General features: G+C 45.1%; 3 protein-coding genes across 4 annotated transcripts; all 3 read right to left on the bottom strand.

Annotated features, from left to right (window-relative positions):
- Positions 1 to 6381: 6381 nt before the first annotated feature.
- On the bottom strand, positions 6382 to 7369 carry LOC133884218 (protein CHLOROPLAST VESICULATION-like). The gene is made up of 2 exons (XM_062323565.1): positions 7165 to 7369; positions 6382 to 7069 (listed from the first exon to the last, which is right to left on the bottom strand). The coding sequence occupies exons 1-2, from the start codon at positions 7254 to 7256 to the stop codon at positions 6727 to 6729; spliced, it is 435 nt and encodes a 144-aa protein (XP_062179549.1). The 5' UTR covers positions 7257 to 7369; the 3' UTR covers positions 6382 to 6726.
- Positions 7370 to 10377: 3008 nt separating this feature from the next.
- LOC133884186 (protein SLENDER RICE1-LIKE 2-like) lies at positions 10378 to 11892 on the bottom strand. Its single transcript, XM_062323531.1, has one exon. It carries the CDS (start codon positions 11854 to 11856, stop codon positions 10378 to 10380), a length of 1479 nt encoding a protein of 492 aa, XP_062179515.1. The 5' UTR covers positions 11857 to 11892.
- Positions 11893 to 19659: 7767 nt separating this feature from the next.
- Positions 19660 to 22876, bottom strand: LOC133884907 (pentatricopeptide repeat-containing protein At1g15510, chloroplastic). 2 transcript variants are annotated; one of them, XM_062324507.1, is made up of 2 exons: positions 19905 to 22876; positions 19660 to 19778 (listed from the first exon to the last, which is right to left on the bottom strand). In XM_062324507.1, the coding sequence occupies exon 1, from the start codon at positions 22744 to 22746 to the stop codon at positions 20140 to 20142; it is 2607 nt and encodes an 868-aa protein (XP_062180491.1). In that variant the 5' UTR covers positions 22747 to 22876; the 3' UTR covers positions 19660 to 19778; positions 19905 to 20139. The 2 variants fall into 2 exon arrangements, with proteins under 2 accessions (XP_062180491.1, XP_062180492.1); XM_062324508.1 differs by having other exon boundaries at positions 19665 to 19778; positions 19862 to 22876.
- Positions 22877 to 23165: the final 289 nt, after the last annotated feature.

Below are 23165 nucleotides of genomic sequence, written 5' to 3'. Positions count from 1 at the left end.
GCCGGTGTCGAGGAACCAGTCACCGTCGCCGGTGGGGAAGCCCTGCATCGAGAGGTTCGTCAAGGCAGCGAGAAGTTGAGGATTAGCCGATGACGAGTTGCCGGTGGCTGGCGCGCTGCTGGCGACGTGGGCCTGCGGCGCGGCGCTGGGTGGCCGAGGACCGAGGACGCCAGCGCCTGCGTGCCCGGCAGGGCGTTGAGGCATGTAGAAGGGCCAGGCCTGCACCATTCCTGTCCACGGGTTGATGTTGGGCCAGAACGCGGGGGGCGTCGAGGAAGTAGACGAGGAAGAGCCGGCGGCGGGCTGCTTCTTTTTCTTCTTCTTGGAAGAGGTGGACTGCGGTGGCGCTAGCGGGCGGGAGGTGTTGCTGGAGGAGGATCCACCCGATGCACCAGGAGTAGGAGGCTGGGTCGTCGACGCTGTGCTGGCGGCAGAGCCACCAGAGTTGGCTTGTGCGAAGAGTGCCGCAGCTGCCTGCACCTTTTCCGACTCGGCGAGTCGGTGTTCCTCAAGTTGGAGCATGGATCGTGCCTTGAGGAAGGATGGGAGCCGCTTGCGATACGTGAGGTGCGGGATGGCTTGGTGCAGACGAGGGTTCAGACCGCGAAGAATGTTGTAGACGAGGTCCTTGTCGGTGACGGGAGTGCCGAGGTCCGCGAGCCGATCCGCTATGGACTTCATCTTGGTGCAGTAGGCGAGGACGGACAGATCACCTTGATAGAAACTCTTGAACTCGGCGCCGAGATACACCGAGCGGGTTGCCTTGTTGTCGCGGAACAGCGTGCGAACGCCGCGCCACAGAGAGAGGGCGGTGTCCTCGTCGGTGGAGATGGCGCTGAGGAGGTCGGAGGAGATCCGACTGTAGAGCCACGAAACGATTGCACAATCGTTCTGGACCCAGTCGGAGTCGCCGTTCACCGTGGAGCCGTCGATGTGGTCACTCAGCCCGTACTGCCCGAAGACAGCACAGAAGGAGCGCGTCCATGCAGTGTAATTCGCCTCGTCGAGATCCAAGATAATGGGAACGCGAGACTGGATGTTGATGCCATGGACGACGGAGGGGGCAGCAGGCTTAGTTTGGACTCGGAGAGTAGTGGGGATTGGGGAGTCGCCGTCGGAGTCAGAGCTCACAGAGGAGGACGAGCTCATGGCGGCGGCGACGGAGTGGGGAAGGGCAGCCCGAAGTTTAGGATCGAAGATCGCCTGATACTATGTAAGCGATGTGGTAGCAGATGGAGCGCAACAACTAAATTGTATTGCCTCTGGTGTTGTATACTTATACATGTACAGCCTTTGAATATGTCAGCTAACTAACTAACCAACGAGCTAGACTTCAGGAGGAGCGAGTCCTCAGGAACGTGGGCATCTATACAGCTAACAGTGGCAAAGGGTGGCCGTGAACAGATGAATGAAGAAAGTGTTTAGCTTCTGTCTTAGCTGAAAAAGAGTTGTAATTGGTTGGCTACGTAGTCACCTTTGAGCAGGTTTTTTGAACTGTGAATGTTGAACACAAGGCTGTTAACGTTTTGGTCTCTCTTAATACATTTGGTGACCGGGGCTTGGCCTTGAACTCTAAAAAAAAAACTCTTCAGAGACCCAACGCAGGCTTCCGTCAAAAAGAAAAGAGGCGGATGCTATTTATGAGACGTCTGAAAATAGCATTTGTTTCAGCGATGATTCTAGCATGTTCGATCTCGATCCAATGGATCTCGCGCTTTCTTCTTCCTTCAGCCAAGGCACACAATCTCTTTTTCTCCACCATAGCAAGGCACTCTCTCCCGCCCTCGCTCGTCACGCTCCCCCGCCACCAACCCCACCACAGTCGCCTCGCCGCACCGCCAAGCCGCCACCCACCGCCGGTCCAGTCGCCGCATCTCGAACCACCCACCTCGAAACCCCTTTCTCCAATCGGGCGGCGATGTGCTCACACGAGCGCTTGAAATCTCTAGGAAGCGAGAAGAAAAAAAAGCCCAGTGTGCCAGTTTGTTGGCCGCTTCTTGTGACCCTGTGTTTCATCGGAGTCGGTTTGAACTTCGAATATCCACTCAGAACAAAACACGCCAGGATACAAGAATTTTCTAGTCAAGATCAACCTCATCTCACCATGTATGGCTCCAAACAGCCACAATGCCTTCAGAAATTCAGTTCTGGCTTCGATTCCAGAATTTCAGATGCATCACATACACAACACAGGTCACATATCCAAGCTGATGATTCGGGCCTTGGCAGCGCAGGGAAGCTCCGGCGTGAGTGCGTGACAACCATACTGTATATGTGCGCCATCATCCGGCGCTCGAAGTCACCGCCCCGCGCGCTCCCCTGCCCCAGCTGGCGCGCCCGCGGCACCCGCTTGGCCCACAGCCCGGCCTCCGCGCCGCTCCGCGACCTTGCGGGCGCACGGCCCCTCCGCCCAGCGCCACCATCGCGTCGACGTAGGCGTCCCGGAGCCTCGCGAGCAGGAGCGCCGGCGCCGCCAGCACCGCCGCGGCGCGCACCGGGAGCCCGCGCGCCACCCTGGCCTTCCACGACGAACGGACAGAGCCCGGCGCCGCTGGGAGTTCCTCCGCGCCCAGTGCGTCTGGATGCTGTGGCGCGGCTGGGACACGAGGCTGGCCATGATGGACGACTTTGGATCGGAGATGGTCTCCTGCGCTGCGACGAACTGACGATAGGATCGGACGGCGAGGTGTGTACTGGCTGATGGGTGTTTATATATAGTATCAGTACGAGCCAAGCAGCAGCTTAGCTGATCAGTGGCTGGAAATGGAAGTGCCTGGTCCATATGTTCACGTGATGTGATCTCTATGGCTTTAGCCATGTGACCGCCAATTCTGTTGCGAACTAATGCCACTTGGTCTTCATTATGAGTTGGCAAATTTGGGATTTTAGACAACAGACACCGTCGTATTTGAGAAAATAGACAACATGTTGGCGTATTTACAAATTTAGCATCCGTATTCGGAACCTCAAACACCGAAAACTGACTTTCGGTAACTCAGAATCCGAAAATAGCCCGGCCCCACAATTTTCGACAACTCAGTTGCCGAATACGGCACTGTTCACCGTATTCGGCAACTCAGTTACCGAAAACACTATAAACAGTGCCGTATTCGGCAACTCAGTTACCGAATACGGTGAACAGTGCTATATTCGGCAACTCAGTTGCCGAATACGGCCTCTGCATGAGCCGGCGGCCGGAAGCTACAGGAAAGAAGCTAGCAAGCAAAAATAGTCCATAAAAATGCATGTTTTTTATTTAATTCACGATTTTTTTTGAAAATACAAAAATAGTCCAAAAATTCTAAATGTTTTCATGATCAAACTAGAGATCACCAACAACCCATTTTAATTAGTTTGGTCCAAAAAGTATGAGCCAATATTTAATTAGAATTCTCCAAATAAATCAACTTTTATAAATTCTAGCAATATTTAATGCCTCAAATAATTTCTAAAAAATCTAGAAAAATTCACTTATATTGTTATAATGTGATATACTAATTTATAAAAATATTTCCATCCCTATGTTATTTGGTGTAAAAGTGAGTTCCTTTGTAATGCTTCGTTTATATGCATTTTTATCATTTCATGTGATATTCTCTTTTTAATTCAATTTGAATAAAAATAATGCAACATGCACAAAATTTTGGTTCTCATATTAATATTAAGCCTTTGTAATGCTCCATTTTTTTTTTTTTATCATTTCATGCCATATTATCTTTTTAATTCAATTTGAATAAAAAATTCTATAAATGCTTTAATATGGCATGAAATGATAAAAAAAATATAAATGGAGCATTACAAAGGCTTAATATTAATATGAGAACCAAAATTTTGTGCATGTTGCATTATTTTTATTCAAATTGAATTAAAAAGAGAATATCACATGAAATGATAAAAATGCATATAAACGAAGCATTACAAAGGAACTCACTTTTACACCAAATAACATAGGGATGGAAATATTTTTATAAATTAGTATATCACATTATAACAATATTAGTGAATTTTTCTAGATTTTTTAGAAATTATTTGAGGCATTAAATATTGCTAGAATTTATAAAAATTGATTTATTTGGAGAATTCTAATTAAATATTGGCTCATACTTTTTGGACCAAACTAATTAAAATGAGTTGTTGGTGATCTCTAGTTTGATCATGAAAACATTTAGAATTTTTGGACTATTTTTGTATTTTAAAAAAAAAACGTGAATTAAATAAAAAACATGCATTTTTATGGACTATTTTTGCTTGCTAGCTTCTTTCCTGTAGCTTCCGGCCGCCGGCGCATGCAGAGGACGTATTCGGCAACTCAGTTGCCGAATACGGCACTGTTCACCGTATTCGGCAACTGAGTTGCCGAATACGGCACTGTTTACAGTGTTTTCGGTAACTGAGTTGCCGAATACGGTGAACAGTGCCGTATTCGGTAACTGAGTTGCCGAAAATTGTGGGGCCAGGCTATTTTCGGATTCTGAGTTACCGAAAGTCAGTTTTCGGTGTTTGAGGTTCCGAATACGGATGCTAAATTTGTAAATACGTCAATATGTTGTCTATTTTCTCAAATACAACGGTGTCTGTTGTCTAAAATCCCAAATTTGCCTTATGAGTTAGCGTCTGTGTCTGAAAAAAAGATGTCCTCAATTCTATTTTGTTCAGTTCTGGACTGAAACTGAATCTCGGTTCATATCCTCTCGATTTTCATGCTCTGCCAATCCTTTTCCAGATCCTAGTTCGTGTTGTGCTAATTTTGTGTAGATGGCTTGCGGTGGATCGGAGTTTCACTAATTGCAACTCTCTTACTCAACGGAATCTCTCCATGTGTTGGAAAAGGAGACTTATTTGTCTTTGATTATCTTGATGTGTTGTACAACAAGGTTACCGTTAGTTGGGCGCTAAGCCGATCAGATTTGCAATTGCAGCTGAATTCACCGTGTACCAGCAGCTGGCCTGCTTAATTTCACATGCTGGGTTTACAGTGTCAGCTATTTCATGAATCATGACCACCATCATGCCAGTCTGAACCTGCCGGATTGCTGCTATCGCGTGCTTTCTGATGCATCGTCCACTCCAGTCCTCCATGGCAGACACGCTTAATTTCATAATCCATCCATTTGGTTGGACTGCTAAATCTGTTCAGGATAGATTGTTGTAGCAGCAATACCGAAAACTGAACTTGAGCTGTCAGAATGATTCTATCTGGTGCTACCTCTATTTTCGTTTACTTGTCGCTAGTTTTTTTACTGTAGCAACTTTGACCTTCCGTTTTTCCTACGAAAATTTTACGAATACTTAAAAATATCTAATACTAATAAAGTACATTTCACAGTGAATCTAGATATGAAAGTTTTAGTTATTTATAAAAAAATTTAAGAAAAAAACGTACAATCAAAATTACTACAGTAAAAATTGGTGACAAGTAAATAAAAACGGAGGTAGTATTTATAGTTTCTACTTTTGCAACGATGGGACGAATGATGGTTCCGACTTCTCAATTTCTGAGCGTCTGCCTCCTCTTTTCAGCTGTTTTTGCACACAGCGCATGTACTACGACACTTGAACGAAAACGTTGAATACGGTCACTTTCGTACTACAAGAACTTGGCAGACAGTTTTGGGCCTGTACTTCACTCGAAGCCGTTGTACACTTGTACTACCAATCAGTCCATGCAACATCACCAGCATGTACTTCCAATCCGAAGTTCTGAACGAACAGTTGTACGAATCGGAGCTCGGAGCTTGTAAAAAACGAGCTTCATGTAAAACGAGCTCGGAGCTTGTACGAATCTGAATTTTTCTTTACCGAAACACGCTTGATGAATGTTCGATCGATTTCGTTTCCCGTCCCTGGTCCTACTTTCCCATGAAAGCAACGGGATCAAAGTAAGATACGCTTTTTCAACTAAAGAAGCTTCTAAATCTGTTCGTTAAACTCACTTATCAATGGCAGAATTTGCTCATTCGCGAGCAAAAAAAAATAAAGAATGTGTAACACAAGAATCATGCCCTTATACCGTACTCTCTCCGATCATAAATATTTATGTTTTGATCAAGTTGTAATTAAAATTTTAAAACTTTGACCGCCAATAATTTTTAAATATTTAGTTTAAAAATATAAAAAATATATGTATAGATTTGTCTTCAAAAGTACTTTTATAATATTATATTTTTATTAGATTAAAGTTATACATCGAACATCATAAAAATAAAAAACGTTATGTATTTTTGACCGAATGGAGTATAAAAGGGTTTGTTTTACTGAGATCTAGCTTCAATAATTTTTAGTGCTGAGTATTCTAAACTCCAAAAATTTGTGTAACTAAAGCTGTAAGTACAACGATGATATTTAAGTTAGACATTTTATTTGTATTTTAATCTAAAAATATAGATTTAAATCACTTAATCTTAATTTAGAAACATAAGAACTGATATAGAGTCGAAAGCTCAAACAATGTCTAAATGTTCCATCTCTCACTCTAGCTCAGGTTTCTCTTCACTGAGATAAACATAAATCTAGCTATACTGTTTATTTGGATCTGGTCAACTCTCTTACCCTCTTTCGGGAAAAAAAACTCCCACTCTAGCGAACAATATTGACGAGTGGAGCAAATTATTTCTTCTAAAATCTATAAAAACCAATACTACCTTCCTTAATCCGGGTGCCCATTTTGCTAATCTAATCACCCCTTTACAAATACCCTACAGATGCAACTGTAATTGTTGCGGAGTGCTAGAGGGAGAAGCAACCCATGCCGGAGCGCAGCGCCAGGAACGGCGCCACCGCGTCAGGCGCGAGGGCAGGGGATGCCCTCTCCGCCGCCGTGATGCTGTTGAACCTCCGGCGCGCCGACGGCCGAGGGAGGTTCTCCGGCACGATGTTCTCCAGCGAGTTGGCACGCCACGGCGGGCACTGCCTGCGGTCGCTCCACCGCGCCGGCACCTGCACGGCCACCACGTCGTCGGCCCTTGAGGCGGCCGTGCTGCCCTGTGCAAGGTCCATGCCGCCGCCATCAGCCATCCCCATGACGGCGCACGCCGCGGCCGCCACGCACGCCCGGCGCAACCCGCCCGACCTGCAAGCAGTTTTCGGCAAAGATCGCACGCGTCAGACAGCTGTAGCTGTCCTGACCATCGCGGCACGCTGCAACATATCTAGGCAGTGACTTACCTCGGTGCATGCGTGGGCTGGAGACGAAAGCTAGGTTCTTTGGGCGGAGCTGGAGGCACGACGCAGCAGCTGATGGAGGAGGAAGTCGCCATGCTCGAGTCCCAAAAGCTTCGAGTCTGGCGGCACGAGGACGACTTGTGATCGATGGTTGGTTTGAGCTTGCAAGCTATATAGGATCTTCGTGGACGTAAGGGGTGTTGGTGTAAGTAAATTTTATAACACTGTTTGGAAAGACTCTCGTAAAATTTTATCTATATTATTTATATAGTGATTCAATAATTAAACTGAAGAGGAGAAATAAAGTAGATACGTATCACATAAGATTTTTTTTTTATAAAATTAAATACTATAAAATTTGCTTTCGACACTGAGAAAGAAAATTCTACGGGATTGTTTTCACACAATTCCGGTGTTGTGTGTCGCAGAGTACAGACTACAGAGGTGGTTGGTCAGATCACGGCGGTTGATTCGGACTTGGACGCTGGATTTTAGCTGAGGCAGCGCGCACACACACTTCTGCATTACTTGCCGTGTGGAACCACCGGTGGCGTGTATGGTGCAGCAGGCACGTGGCGGGAGCGTGGGGCCCAGTTTGTTAGATATTTGTCCACAGTAGAGCTCAGTTCAGAACGTATAACCAGGAGTTCATTCTCTCAAGTTAGTCCTTTAATTTAATTCACAGCAGTAGTTATAATAGTTCGGACTATTAGTATTTTTTATTTCGACTTGTGTACGTAAATAAGAGCTAATTAGTTATTACGATTTTGATTGAGAGCTAAACGTAAAACAGTTGGATCTCAAATTGGATTAGCGCTATATTTTTTTTAACACCGGTACTCCCCTGAGGTCTTCCTTTTAGGTCTTATAATAAGGTGCGACGTCACAGGATCGATCCAGAGCGGGTTGGCTCCACGACGGGAGACCAAGCTAGCCGAGCTACCCTCGCTTCACGGATTAGCGCTATATAAGAGAAAGAGAGGGCTAGCCTGTTGAATGCTAATCACATCATTAAGTAATAAACCAAAACCTTAATAACCTCTCTCTCTCTAAATCCCATCCGGAGAATGCCTTTAACTGATTGAAAGGCGGGCCAAAAGATCGAACGACTACAGAGGATTTTGAGGTGCTGATTGTAGGGGATTTCCATCAAATCGAAGGATGATGTCTCCAAATTCAGTTTCTAAATCCTTAATTTCGTATTAATCAACATTTGCATAAGTTTAGATAAGTTTTTGTTTTTAAGACTGTCTTAATTATCTAACAGTTGTATCTCCTGTTAGAGTCGTCTAGATTTAACTCGTCGTTTAATATAATAGTCGGATCTCACGCTGATTCATTAAAAAGGAATTGCCATGTGTCCAAGTAACTCGTTATTTCGTATCAGTATCCGTATGCCTAAAGAAAGAAAACCATATAGCATGAATGCAATTGTTTGGCATTCTATGTCAACAATGTAGGATCATAATCATGAGATTCATACCAATAAAACTTAACTGGCGGATATCAATACAAGTTATCTACTAGATTATACAAATAGTACAAGGAAAATTTATATGGAAAGCAAAGGTGATTTGATACCTCTGGCAAAAACACAGTTCATGTTACGTTCTGTTCAATTCCTTCGATAAATAGAGTTGTCACACTGCTACATATCATCCCCGTCTTATTATAAGGATCCATTTTTGTTCCATCCAAATGTACTTCCATAGCTGTCATCTAGGCGAGGCGAAGGTGGGGGGGGGGGCTGAGGCTGAGCGGTGAAGGATCATCAATGGGCGATATTGACGTGAAAAGCAATAGCCCAGCAACATTGGGTTAGCGTGACGGTATACTACAACGGCGGATCCGATGCCTCCATCGCTGGAGACCCTAGAGGAGGGTGGGACAGGAACGAGCACACCAAAAGTCGCTAGAGTCAGAGACGAGGAAGAATGAGGGATGGGTGATGGAGAGCATATCGAGGGAGCCCAAGTCAGAGACGGAGGCTTATCGTTCGGCTGTCAGAATTCGCGCGCACGCGCAAATTAGCACGCCCTGTCAACCTCCCTCGTGCCACTCGGCACGCCGCGTCAGGGCAGGAAATGGTGTCGGCGGTACGTCATTCCGTCGCACAACGGGAGGCACACCGAAAGGTAGTCGGCGCGTCATTCCGTCGCACAACTTTGTTCCACCTAAATGTGCTTCCACAGCCATCGTGTTCCTCCAAATCTGCAATAATCGTTCTCCGAGCCAGCGAAAATAGCGTATCACGGCAGACTCGGAAAGTAACCATCTTCTCATAGATTACTTTTCAGAAAAGCCAGCTTCGTTCGGCCGCCGAGCTTAGGCTGGCAATGTCTTCTCACAATCCTGCTAGCTCCATGCACACGATCGAGTGACTGATCATCCGCCATGGATCCCAAACGAAACGAAACCAGCCATCGATCCAGGCCCACAGCCAAAGAGGGGACGACCCAAGGCCCCAACCAACCAACCAACCAGCCACCAAGAGAGTTTCCCATCCGCGGCGAACCCTGCACTCACTGCGGCGCTCGCCGCAGGCTGCACCCCTTCCGCAACGAGCAAAGCGTCGCGCTCGTCTTAACCCATCAGGTAACGAGAGCGTGCCCCACCCCGGCGCGGCCGGTGGTTGAGCCGTCCGATTCATTGCTCGGCTTCGGCTGCTCGCTGCGGAGAACAGAAGCTGCAAATGGCCCGGCAAGGTCAGCCTGTCAGGGCAGAGCCAGTGGCCTGCCGTGAATGTCGTTGCATACTTGCATGGCGGTGTACTCATCCTGTGGGGCTGCGGCAGGGGTTCGGTTTTGCGTCAAGTGCTCGGGCAGGGGACGCCACCCGTTTCTGCACGGGCGATGGCAACTTCTCTGAAAGGGGAGCAGGGCCGGCTCCTGACCGAGCTGAGGAAGGCATTGTGCAGGGCGGGCCTTGGTGAGCTTTCACATGCAGGTTTGTGTCCAGTTTGCGTGAATATTCCTGGCACTGGTGCGCCCTTGCGGCAGAGAGGGAGTACTGTTTCATCTCGTTGGGAAGAGAAAGGACATATTTTGAAGGAAAAAGAGAGAGAAAGGACTTCGATATCAGAGTACTGGGAATTGGCAGCGACATTTTCTTAAGAGTCTCATGTTACTCAAACTTCATTTTCAATTTCAGCTCGCACAAAATCCGATCAGCACCCTATTATTACGAGCGATTATTCATCTAATCGACCTCTCACTGTTACTGCATGATAATTCCCTTAGCTGCACCCTGGGCAGTTGCCAGGTTGCCACTGCTGTTGCTCTCACTGCTACCGTTCCTACTGTTACCGTTGGCGCACCCCTCGATGTTAGTGACGGCGCCGGCAGCATCCCCTCCTGTCGCCCGCCACGCCGTCGCCGCGTACAGCGGTCGGTCGTGCCACGCGAGTGCGAGGCTGCCGGCGCACTCCAAGACGCCGAACCCCGCGCCGGAGAACGACGTCATGCGGATCAGCTGCGTCGTCACCTGCCGGAGCGCGTTCGGGCCGAACGGCAGCTGAGTCAGCCCCGCGCGTGCGAGCCTCTCCCGCCAGGGAACCAGCAGCTCGTGCCGCTCGGCGCGGGCGCTGCCCTCGCCGCAGACGATGTCGAAGATCTCTGCCCGGAGGTACGCCTCCGCGAGCGCGTTGCTGGAACCCACGGCCTCCATGGAGTCGAACATGGCCGCGTAGTGGAACAGCGCGTTGGTGAACCGCTCCAGCAGCGAGGGCTTGTTGTGATCCGCCTCCTGCTCGACAACCGTGAAGACCCTGGGCTGTAAGGCGGTGACCCAGTTGAGGAGGATGTCAATGGGCGCGGTCACCGTCGGGTCGGCGTCCGGGTCGACGAGGATGCGGTGGAGCTGCAGGATGGAGTTGACGGCGATCGCCTCGCCGGGGACGAGGTTGAGCATCCACGGGCGAACCCCGTCGAGTTGGTCGGCGGCGACTCCCCGGAAGGCGAAGGGGACGTCCAAGGAGCGCGCGAGCTCGGCGAGGCGAAGACCCACCTCGTGGAGCTCGTCGCGGGGGCCAGTGGGTTGCGGGCCAATGCCAGTGATGCGCAGAAACGGCGGGCCGCCTTCGCGCTTGGCCAGAGCGTGGATGAGCGCCGGCCACTGCAGGCCCTGCATTAGGGCGAAATCGACGACGTGCACGCGGCCGCAGCCCTCGAACGCCTCGAGGATGGCCTGGTTGGCTGTGGAGTGGGCGAACTTGATGTATGGCGTCGCCTCGTAGAAGTGATGGTAGAGCTCGGCCGGCGCGGCGGGAGGCTTTGTTGGAGGCGCTGCGTGCGGGGTCGCCGGGAAGAGGCGCTGCGAGAGTGCGGCGGCGAAGTGTTCCGCGACGCGGCCGATGCCCATCGCCGTCGTGATCGCCGCGAGGATCCCGTGCGCCTCGGTCAAGTTGCCATGCGCGGCGGAGTAGTCGCCCGCCTGGATGGCGCCGGCGCAGGTGACGAGGAGGTGCACCAGGCGGATGGCCGCGTTCTCCTCCTCCTGGCGCCGCCTCGCCGCCTCTGCCTCGATGGCTGGGGCGGGATGCATCATGTGGGGCGGGACGAACGCGTACAGGGCCGGGTCGACGCAGTACGCGGCGCCGTTGGCCGCCAGGGCCTGGGACGGGAGCGGCAGGGTGCCGGTGAGCGCGGCAGCGGCAGCGGGGTCCATGGGCGGCCAGCCGATGGGGAAGTGGCCCATGCGTCGCAGGCGAGCGGGGAGCGGAGCGTGCGTCCGACGGCGCGAGGAGTGTGAGCGTCCACGCTTGGCGGCCTGGCTCTCGCTGGTGCTCTTGTAGGGAGTGGTCGTGTGAGGGGAGTGACGTCGGCTGCACACTTGGAGGGGGAGGCAGTGGAGGTGCTGAGGTGGAGCGCGGGATAGACATCGCGACACGTACGATGCCTCGGCGAGGATACGCCATGGATGAATGAGCGACTGGCTGTGGCACGTCTGGTCTTACTGACTCTCATGTCACCTCCTCTGTTTTTTTGTTTTGGATTCAGATGGCTGGCATGGCTAGTTGAGTTCTTGGATGAAAAAGGACACAAGAATTTGTTACTACTGCTTGCATGTTGCATGCATAGCTATAAAAAACCAAACCGGTTCATGATTACTCGCTCAATTTTTGGTTGACGGTTCAGCGGTGTGGATGCGGAAGTTGCACAATGGCTAGTTTGGTGGCGTAGTCACCATTTTTTTAAGAAAACTCTAATTGGTTCTCATGTAAATAGCCATGGCATCCAAGGCTAGCTGTCATTTATGACTTATTTATAGAGTATTTTTGTAATCTGTTGATTTTTAGTCTATATTTATGTGTCAATTTACTCACGTCAGATTGGACTAGCTGGCAATCAAGTGATGTTTCTGAAATTTGGTTTGTACGCACTGCATTGTGTGTGAGTACCATGAACCAAAATTATAGCTATAAAACCCGGACCAGTCCATGATGACTCGCTTAACCTTCAGTTTATGGTTTGGATGGTTAGGATATCTACAGTTGCAAAACGGCTGGTTAGGTGGCTTACTCACCAATTTTCAAGAAAAAATTATTTGTTTTTCATGTGAATAGCCATGGCATCCGAGGCTAGCTATCCTTTACGACTTGTTCATGGAGTATTTTTTTAATATGTTAATTTTTAGCCAATGTTTCCATATCGATTTACTTATGGCATACTAGACTAGCTAGCAATCTAGTGTTGTTTCTCAAATTTGGTTTGCAGGCACTGCGTTGCTCATGTATGTGAATGCCATGAAATTCGTAGTTAACCAAATTATAGTTATAAAAATCAGACCGAACCATGATGACTTGCTCAATCTTCAGTTCACGATTTGGATGGTTCTGATATCTATGTAAGTTGCACAGCGGTTGGTAGGTGGCGCAGACACCATTTTTCAAAAAAACTTTAATTGTTTTTCATGTGAATAGCTATGGCATCCGAGGCTAGCTATCCTTTATGCCTTATTTATGGAGTATTTTTTAATCTGCTAATTTTTAGCCAATATTTACCTGTCGATTTACTTATGCCAGACTGGACTAGCTGGCAATCTAGTGACATTTCTAAAATTTGGTTTAGGCACTGCGTTGCCCATGTGTGTGAATGCCATGAAACCAAATTATAGTTATATATAAATAAAAAAAAACCAGTCCATGATGACTCGCTCAATCTTTGGTTCATGGTTCAGCGATTTGGATTGTTATGATATCTACCTAAGTTGTAAAATGGTTGTGGCGTAGTCACCATTTTTAAGAAAACTTTAATTGTTTTTTTATGTGAGTAGACATGGCATCCGAGGCTAGCAATCATTTATGACTTATTCATGGAGTGTTTTTTTAATATGCTAATTTTTAGCCAATGTTTACCTGTTGATTTACTTACGCCAGAGTGGACTAGCTGGCAATCCAGTTCTGTTTCTAAAATTTAGTTTGCATGCACTGTATTGCCCATGTGCGTGAATGCCATGAAATTCGTAGTTAAACCATCATTTATGATTTATTTATACACTAGAAAATCGTAACACAAACAATATATTCTTCCATTGCGGAAAACACGCTAGAGGTTCGATTTGATTCCTCACTATGAGCAAAAGAAGATAGTGTTGTTAGTGGTTGCCAAGGAACCAACATGGTAAGAATGTTTCATAAATAAGAATACTTTCGTTATTTTTTTTCTAAATTTTGTATAAGACAATTAAGACATGCATATGTAGATGTAACAAGACTAATCACAAGAACAAGAATAGAGGCACCCCTTACATTCCCAAGAAGAAGATTAATGGCAAGATGGTAGAATATAAGGTTAGCAAGCAAGACTAGGGGTGGAATCCACCTATTTGAGTACCCAATGACATCATCATCAACATGAAAGGGTCCCAAAAGGTGTGGGTTCCAAAGGCGACTTGAGTCCACAGGACTCATGAGGATTTGAAAATTTGGCTCACAAGATAAAGTGGAGGGTCAAGCTAAAAAAGCCAAACACAAGAAGCGCGTTGATGATTCTCAATCATCATATACTCAAATCCTTTATATAAAGATAAAATATGGTAACTATATTCAATTCCATACATTTGTTTCATCTAGTTCCTATATATGTCTAGGATTGTATGAGCATATCTATTCTTTTTGCTATATGCCTTCAATTGATGTTTTTACAATTTAGCATCTTTTCCTTCATGCAATGTCTAGTTGCCTCACTCATATGAAAGGTTGCTATATGTTAATTCTTATTCTTGAGCAATCTACTTGCTTTATTAGTTGCAGTTTAGTTTGTGGCACACATGCTTATTTCAATTTTTTTGTGCCATGAACCCAAAATATAGGGTCAATATATCTTTAATGATAATGTGCATGTCTCCTGCAAGTAATTCAAATACTTGTATGTATAAATTTAGAAGTAGTCTATCATATGTTTTTGTGAATTTTGAGAATAACATGTTTGCAGCCTATCTTTTTAGTCTCATATTGAGATGATGATATCCCTGAAGGTATGCTATGCTTGTATCTTTACAATTGATATTCTTCCATTTTATATCATTTATCTAGCTACCTTGCATAATATAGCTTAAATTCCCTCTCTTTATTTAAATGTTACATTATGCATATAATTTCCCTTCCACCATATGTATGCACAAATTTAGGGGTAGTCTAGTCTATATTACGTGGCTTCATGAATTTTTGATCCACACACCTTCCACATCCAAAGGATCATGATTTATGAAGATCTCTCATGTGTTTTTAATGTTTTTCCTTTTCGGTGTTCGATTCCAAATGGTGAGAAATTTTGGGACCAAAGCAAGCCTAGTGCATAGCTAAAGAGGGAGAAATCTTTGAGTCAAGAAGGAGAGAAGAAATGGTCACTGTATTAAGGGGTGTTTACATTCATTATGACTTTGAAATAGGGATGAAGTTAAGGTAAGAGTAAAGTGTGTATATTTTAAACTTTTAATGCATTTTCCCAATTTGTATCTTTTATTCTTGCTCTTATCATGCATCCAAATAAGTAGTTATAATTATTTCTATTATTATATCTTTCTTCGGTTGTGTTGTCATCGATCACCAAAAGGGGGAGATTGAAATATCAATGGCCCTTTCATAGGGTTAGTGTGTTATGGTAATTAATGTGAACGTAGTTAATGGGACTAACTTAATTTGCTAATATACAAGATTTAGTCTTATGGATGCTATGTGATGCACTTGGGGTATCAAACATCTCAAAGGAGTTGCAATTCAAGGTCAAAGAAGAGATACATGAAGATCTAAGGACCTATTATTTAGATAAGAAATTATAGTGTTGAGAGCATTGCTTGGACACCGAAAGGTTCATCAGAAGTTCTGATGTGCACCGAAAGATTACACCAAAACAAGTTTCCAAATAGGGATGAAGTGAAGAAGTCTTGATGACAACACTCATCAGATGATCCATTATTCTCATCGAAAGATGAATAATACACTCATCGTATGTTCCGATGAGCACACAGGAGGATTCATCGGAATGTTTATGTAGAGAGATTGCTCGGCTTAGAGTTGACGAGATACACTCACCAGATATTCTAATGATGAAGATTGAAGGCCATCGGATGATCCAATGACATGGCAGTGGACTCCAACGGCTAGTTTCTATTGCATTCACCGGATGTTAGGGTGCTAAGAAAAATATGCTCATCAGATTGTCCGATGTTCATTATTTTATAGACCTGAGAGACAATGACTAGTTTTGAGAGCTATGGATATAAATAGAGCTAGAGCTTGGGAGCATACACATACACTCTAGATGTGTTCTTGCCATCAAAGTTGAGCACATTAAAGACCAAGGCAATTAGCATAATATTAAGGACTTGATTCGTGCATGTTTATGCAAAGTGTGCATCTAGCTCGGTGGTTAGCTTCGGGTTAGATCAAGTGATTGACACACTTGTTATTCTTTGTTCTTGTTGGCACCTAGGCGGCATTATTGTCTTGCAATACACTCCGAGAAGGTTAGTGGAGCGACTGCAAGCTTTGTGATCAGGAGGAGTGATCCATGCCAGAGTGGCGAAGCATTGTCAGAGTGGCGAAGCACTATCACAGTGAAGACAGTGGTAAGCATCCGGGAGAGACCTAGTAGGAGAACCATTTGCGAGTGGAGAGCTCTAACGGCTATCCACGGAGTTGTCCGACCGAGGAGTCTAGCCCTTGTAATAGGCTTCAACGTGAACTAGGAGTGGACGACAATCCACTGATACCACGGGAAAAATCGTTGTGCCTAGTGTTTGTATTCTCTATGCCATTTATATTCTGCATTGATTGCATGTACTTACTATTCTATATTTATCTTTTCTAGAATTGCCATGTATAATTTATAAGATTAATTTTTATGGTGTAAAACTTTGTTACGCTACAGTAGAAACACTAAATAAACATAGAGCATATTTAAATAGAAATTAAGATAAGTTTATCTGATTAAATTGAGCTTTAGTTTTAAATGATCCTAATTTAACCCCTCTTACGGCATCACCGATCCTTACACTAGTAATTCACAGGAAAGATTAACTCTTACTCTAGTTAAACAATTCATGCCCTTGCTAAAAGAGTTAATTGTGCGTCTGTGCCACAAGAATGATACCCATGGATATGAAAAAAGAGCAACACAGTCTTTTCCCAAAGGGGTAGAAGAAGCTAGCAGTGCACAGAAATCGACGGGTGGTCATAACTCATAGGGGCAATTTCTTATATGCTATTGGTAAAACTCTTAAATTTCTAATATAACATCATGTGTCTATGACACGTAGAACCACCTTAGTAACTGATCTGTGGGGCCTAATAACGTATCAGAGATTTAAGTTTTAGACAATGACACATGAGGAATTATAAATCTTCAAGGTTAGTATACCGTTGTAGAAGAATACTCCCTCCCATAAGATAAGGGATACAATGGTTCTACTACTTCCATTTAAAAATAATAAGTGTATTTTTTTAAAAAATAAATTTTATGTACTTTGACTAACATTTAATCAAATTATAAGAATATCTTATATATAAAAAAGTATGCAATTAAGGTTCACATTCAAAATAATTTTACACTATATAGATTTTATAGCTATAAATGATATATTTTGTGAGAAAATCTTAGTTAAAATCTAACTTCGAAGAACGAGAAAAAAATATGTCTACTATTTTTAAACGGATGGAGTATTGCTCAACAATTATTGCTAGATTTAAAATGGGTGCAAAGTTTACTACATTAATTAAGGTGCATTTAAGTAGGGATAGGCAGAAGAATGAAGGATAAAGTCGCATCGAAGTTATGATAAACTTATATTTACATTTAAGAGAAAGCTGTATGCACTTATATTTGAGCAGCTAATGTGAGCTCGAATAGCACCTGTATCCGACAGGATCGTTCTGCTCAAAACGCTGACCGACCAGCATGGAGCGATGGTACCATGCAGAACACAGGCACACAGCCATGGGTGCAAGGCTAAAAGCGGAACCGCGGGCGGGTCACAGGCACGGGTGGTCCTCCAGCCTAGCTGCGTCAGTTCAGCCCTCTAGACCAGAAAGCATCACCGCACCTAGCAACCACCTGGGAACGACATGAGTAGTGACACCAATTCCAGCCCTGTCCAGAATCACCCGGCCATTCGACATGGCTTGCAACAACACGTTTCATTTCAAACCTGATGGCGTCAAGAGTCTCAGACAGTCGGCCTGGATCCACCCCTATCAGACACTCGGACTGCATCCCACTTGATAGGCTCTCCCAGTATTGTATCAGCAAAACCAACAGAAGATACACAAGACCAGTGCCCAATGCAGCCAGAATGGTCCATGCCATGCTCACCACCCGTTCTAACACTGCTTCGTTTTGGAGTTCTCTTTGATCCCAGCATTTTGATCCAAGTCTTCGAGTAGGAGTGGGCGGAGTCGCTATGTGATGTTAGCGCAAACCACCTGCTAGACATCAAGTTTCATGTGGCATTAAAGGCAGAAAAGCTTCACCATTTTGTGCAGTGTGATAAACATGAGTACCACCCTGTGGGATGCATTGCACAGGGAAGACAATATGATCGTGGAACTGGGTAATCAGATACTGCAACGCGCAGACATCTATGTTCTGGGGCCTTTTCTACCTAAGCTCTTGTACAAAATAAGATTATGGAACTATACGGACATCTATGTTCTGGGGCATGGCAACGCTGTCTTAAAAATTTGGGAAATTTTTTGTCAGATGACAAGAGTGCTCTCGAAGGATCTTTCATAAACTGACTTAGCAAGATAGGTTTTGATTGAACTAGATACTGTTTCAGAACAACCATATGAAACTTCACTAATCCTGAGGCCCCGAAAACTAAAACAAGGCCTCTATATTAATTTATTAGTATACTGCACTGGAAATATGAAAATCGACCAGAGTAAATTATTCACGTATGTGTTTAAGACACATGTATGAATGGAGGAAGTCAAATCACTTTAGTTTCACACATAACGTTGTACTGTATATTTTCAGCTCAGTCACGAAACTGGTTGGAGACTAGACTGCAAAATGCAGCAGATATCAGTAGCCCAAGTGATTGGCAACTCACTGATATTTCCCAAATAAGTCGGCAAGAAGAGGCCATTTCCAAGATTTCTGTATGTCACAGGAACTTTAAATCTTGAACTATTTAATGCATGGTTCAAACATAAATCTAAGTTCTGAATCAACATGCCAAAATTTATAGTTGGAACTTCCAAGTTTCACGAATTTAAAATGACTAACAAGACTCTGGCAAAATCGCACCTCTATATTTCCCTAGACTATAACTGATGTGCATTACAATTACAATTAAGACTAACTAGCGCATCAACCCGTGCGACTGCACAGGCTAGAAATTTAGCTTACGGCTGAATTGTAGATATTTATGTTAATAATGATTGTATACTAAGATACATCAACTATTTATATTTAAATATTAGAATATAAAATATAAATATATATTTTTTTCATAATATTGGAATCATGTTTATTATTTGTGAATTATCTAATTTATAATTTTTATTTTATGTGTTATGCAAATTGATTTTTATTTATTTCTTGATTTTTTGAAATTATTATTATTTTTAATGTCGTCACCGTATCTCATATTTTTTTTTAAATACATAATAAATTCTTTGATATTATGTTTGTGTGATAATCCGTAATATGTTTGCGTTCGGTTGTTTTAATTTTGTAATGTTTGATTATAATTGATTTGTAAAAGTGTGTTGATTGCTAACGTAATTAAGTTAGAGTTTGCTAACGTAACCTTCTTGGACGAATGATATCTACAATAAAAAAGGAAGGAAAGTTAAGGTAAGAAGTAGTCTTGATGCTGCACTCTATGATTTGTTTTTTAATTTTCTATGTTGTTTCGTTTGTTTGTTGATATGTGGTTACAGTTATTCAGTCAATTAATTCGACGGTTAGATGTTTTGCTTTTTTATGAGAATTTGTAGGATTTTCTTAGGATTAATGTGGAGGCACTAAAAGGAGCCTCCAATTAGTAAATATAAGATATGGCTATTCAATAAATCATTATTCAACCAACTATACTATCCTCTACAGCTCAAGTTTGATATTTCTTTCGGCAAGTTGTTGGTCAGCTCGAACAATCACTGCTTCAGGAGACTGCAAGAAACGAACATAACTGTAAGAAAAACAAGGGCCTCTTTATAACCTAACTGAGGAAAACAGAAGAAGCAAGAAATTACTTTCTATTGGGTCAAGATATGTCAGAAACTAAAGTCCCAATACCTGAGTATAATTTGCACCATTTTTTGACATGTAACAAGTACAGTATCCACAGGAAACTGTTATATATAACTCAAAATATAAGCTTTGTTGATCCAAGTAGTGTTGCTGCTGCGCATGTAGCTGTATCCAAGTTGTCCTGCTACTTGCTACTGAGTGACACCAGTGCTTGCGGCACTAGAGATGAATAATAACACAAGGGTACTGCTATATAGCTAGATATCCAGCCTCTGCAAGCTCATCCGTAGCCTTCATCTCCACATGAACAAGTTCCATCCTTAAAATGGTGGAATTGCTTACTGTCCCTAACAGTTATCTCTCTTCGAACAATGTTAGAAATCATCTTCAATATTCTGTGACAGCTCTGGCAAGTGTACTGGTTCTTTGTGACGGAAATTGAGGTGCCAGGTGTGGTATTGATCAAACCGAAAGCAACAGCTTGTCTTTCACTGTGACCACAAAAGATGTCGTCCTTGGATACTTCTTTATCTTCTGAAGAATGAGATTCAACAGGAGCAAAACCAGATGCTTTCATCCGCTCATATATGCCGTGTAGAACAGCATTTATTTCTCTGATCTGTGGATGTGATTCATCATCTGAAAGAAATGCATGGACTACTCCTTTAACCTCAACCCAACTACATCCAGAGTCTTGATCCAATCCTTTCTCCCGCATGGTTTTCCTCACTCTTGCCAATTGATCCCATCTACCAGCATCAGCATATAGATCACACAAAAGAACATGATATCCGGCATCATTAGGCTCCAACTCAAGAATAATTTTTGCAGCAAGCTCCCCAAGTTCAACATGTCGGTGTATCCGACATCCATTTAACAAGGCTCCCCAAACAGCAGCATCTGGTGTGATAGGCATTTCATTTATGAAGCTGTAAGCTTCAGTCAGTCTACCAACACGACTTAGTAGATCCACCATGCATGCATAATGCTTGAGATTTGGAACAATAGAGTATTTCTCAGTCATGCTATGAAAAAGCTCCCAGCCTTCACTAACCATTCCACTCCTACTACAAGCACATAATAGAGCAATAAATGTAACTTCATCTGGACGCTCTCCAACTTTCACCATTTGATTGAAGAACGAAAAAGCAGTATCCATGCTCCCATGAGCAACAAAACCAGCAAGCATGATATTCCAAGACACAACGTCCTTTCCACCATTGACACAAAACTGTGCCCAAGCATAGCCTGTCTGGCCACATTTTACATACAAGTCTATAAGGGCATTGGGTAAATAACCTTCAGATCCAATACCACACCTTAAAACATGTGCATGGATCTCCTTACCACTCCTCAAAGCCCCAGTAGCAGCACAAGCAGCAAGAGCGGCAATAAAAGTGACAGAATTGGGTTTTATATATGCCATCATATGCCGGAAATAGTAAAGAGCCTCAAAGTTTTTATGGTTGAAGCAAAATCCCGCGATCATTGAACTCCATGATACTACATCCTTCTCAGGCATGCACCTAAAAACTTCAATAGCCTTATCAATGTGCTTGGACTTTGCATACATTTCAAGGAGTGCGTTAGCAACTACGATGTAACTTATGAATCCCTTGCTCTCAGCAAGCTCATGCAACTTGATGCCAACATCCAAGCGCCCCAAGCATGCACAGGCAGCAAGGGCACTAGCGATAGTAATATCATCAGGACTTACATTGTTCACTTCCATCAGTGCATACACTTCAAGAGCTTTATCCGGGAAGCCATTTTTCTCATACCCAGATATCATGGCTGTCCATGACATGGCATCTTTAGTATCCATTCTTGAGAATACTGTTCTAGCCTGCCCCATCATTCCAAGACTCGCATACATTTGAATCAAAGAGTTGCAGGATGCAACATCAATGGAAAAACCCCTCTTTACTGCAAGCCCATGCATTTCCTTTGCAAAACCTATGTCAGACAACAACCCTGATGCAACAGTCACACTGGTTATCGTCATGAGGTTAGGCTGCACCTCATCCTCCAGCATGGTAAGAAACAACTCCAACCCCGCGCTGCACTCATCATTCTCAAAATGTCCAGCAATCATCGCATTCCATGAGATACAGTCCATCACGGTCATACTGTCAAACACCTTCCGAGCAGCCACAACATCCCCACATTTGGCATACATGGTCATGAGCGCATTTAAGACGTCGACCTCGTCTCCAAACCCAAACCGAAGAACATGCGCGTGCACCTCCCTCCCCATTCTCCAGTCAGGTACGCCTCCGCAACTCCGCAGCACGCAGGGGAACGTGTAGACATCAGGCCTCACACCGGCCCACATCATCCTATAGTACAAATCCAGCGCCTCCTGTAGGAAGCCTCCCTTCCCGTACCCGCCCACCATGACGTTCCAGGAGAAGACGTCCCGCTCGGGCATTTTGGCGAACACCTTCCACGCGTGCCACATCTCCCCGAACCTGACAAGCATGCTGAGCATGGCGTTCCCGAGGCGGAGGCCGAACCACGCGTGGTGCTCGTCCGCGTGCGCGCACGAGCGCATCCCGGGCTCCACCGCGCGGCGCCACTCGCAGAGGCGGAACAGCGCGACGTACGCGTCCTCGTCGGGCGGCTCCGCGGAGGACTCGAGGAGCCAGAGCGCCTGCGCGAGCTGGCCATGGGAGCAGAGCGCCAGCAGCGACGCGCTCGAGTCGGCGGAGGAGGTGGAAGCTGCGGCCGATACGGCGGCGCGCGGGGCGGCCGAGCTGAGACGGCGGGGCCACTTCTCCGGGGGGCGGCGGCGGCGGCGGGTGGGCGGGAGGGGGCGCGGCGAGGGGAGGGAGGCGAGGAGCGGGAGGGGAGGGTTCGGCGTGGGCTTAGTTAGCGGAGGCGGCATCTCGTGAGGCGGTGCAAGAGGAGGCGCTCATGGTGCGTGCCGCAGCCGCGGGGCTTTGGAGAGGTTTGGGGGAGGACGAGCTGAGGAGCGCGTGGCCGCTTGCTCTGCTGCGAGCGCGAGTGGATAAGCAAAGCGGGTGTGGTCGTGAAGGTTAACGAAATTACCTACCGTTCACAAGCTTATGGGCCTCGTTGATCTCAGAGATAATCCTCTACGCTCACTGAAATCTGAATGTTAACCAGTTCTCAATTTGCCACTTAAAAAAATTATAAACTTTTTTATATTATCACTTAATTTTTTTTCTTTTTTCAGTATCACATTGCCCTCGTGACGGAGGTGGTAGTTGTGACACATAGCTTATATATCACTACCGTCACCTCCGATATAACGGTAATAACACTTAAAAATGAAAAAATGAA

This window comes from Phragmites australis, chromosome 11 (genome assembly GCF_958298935.1).
Source record: "Phragmites australis chromosome 11, lpPhrAust1.1, whole genome shotgun sequence".
NCBI classification, from domain to species: domain Eukaryota; kingdom Viridiplantae; phylum Streptophyta; class Magnoliopsida; order Poales; family Poaceae; genus Phragmites; species Phragmites australis.
This window is presented reverse-complemented; position numbering and strand designations above follow the sequence as displayed.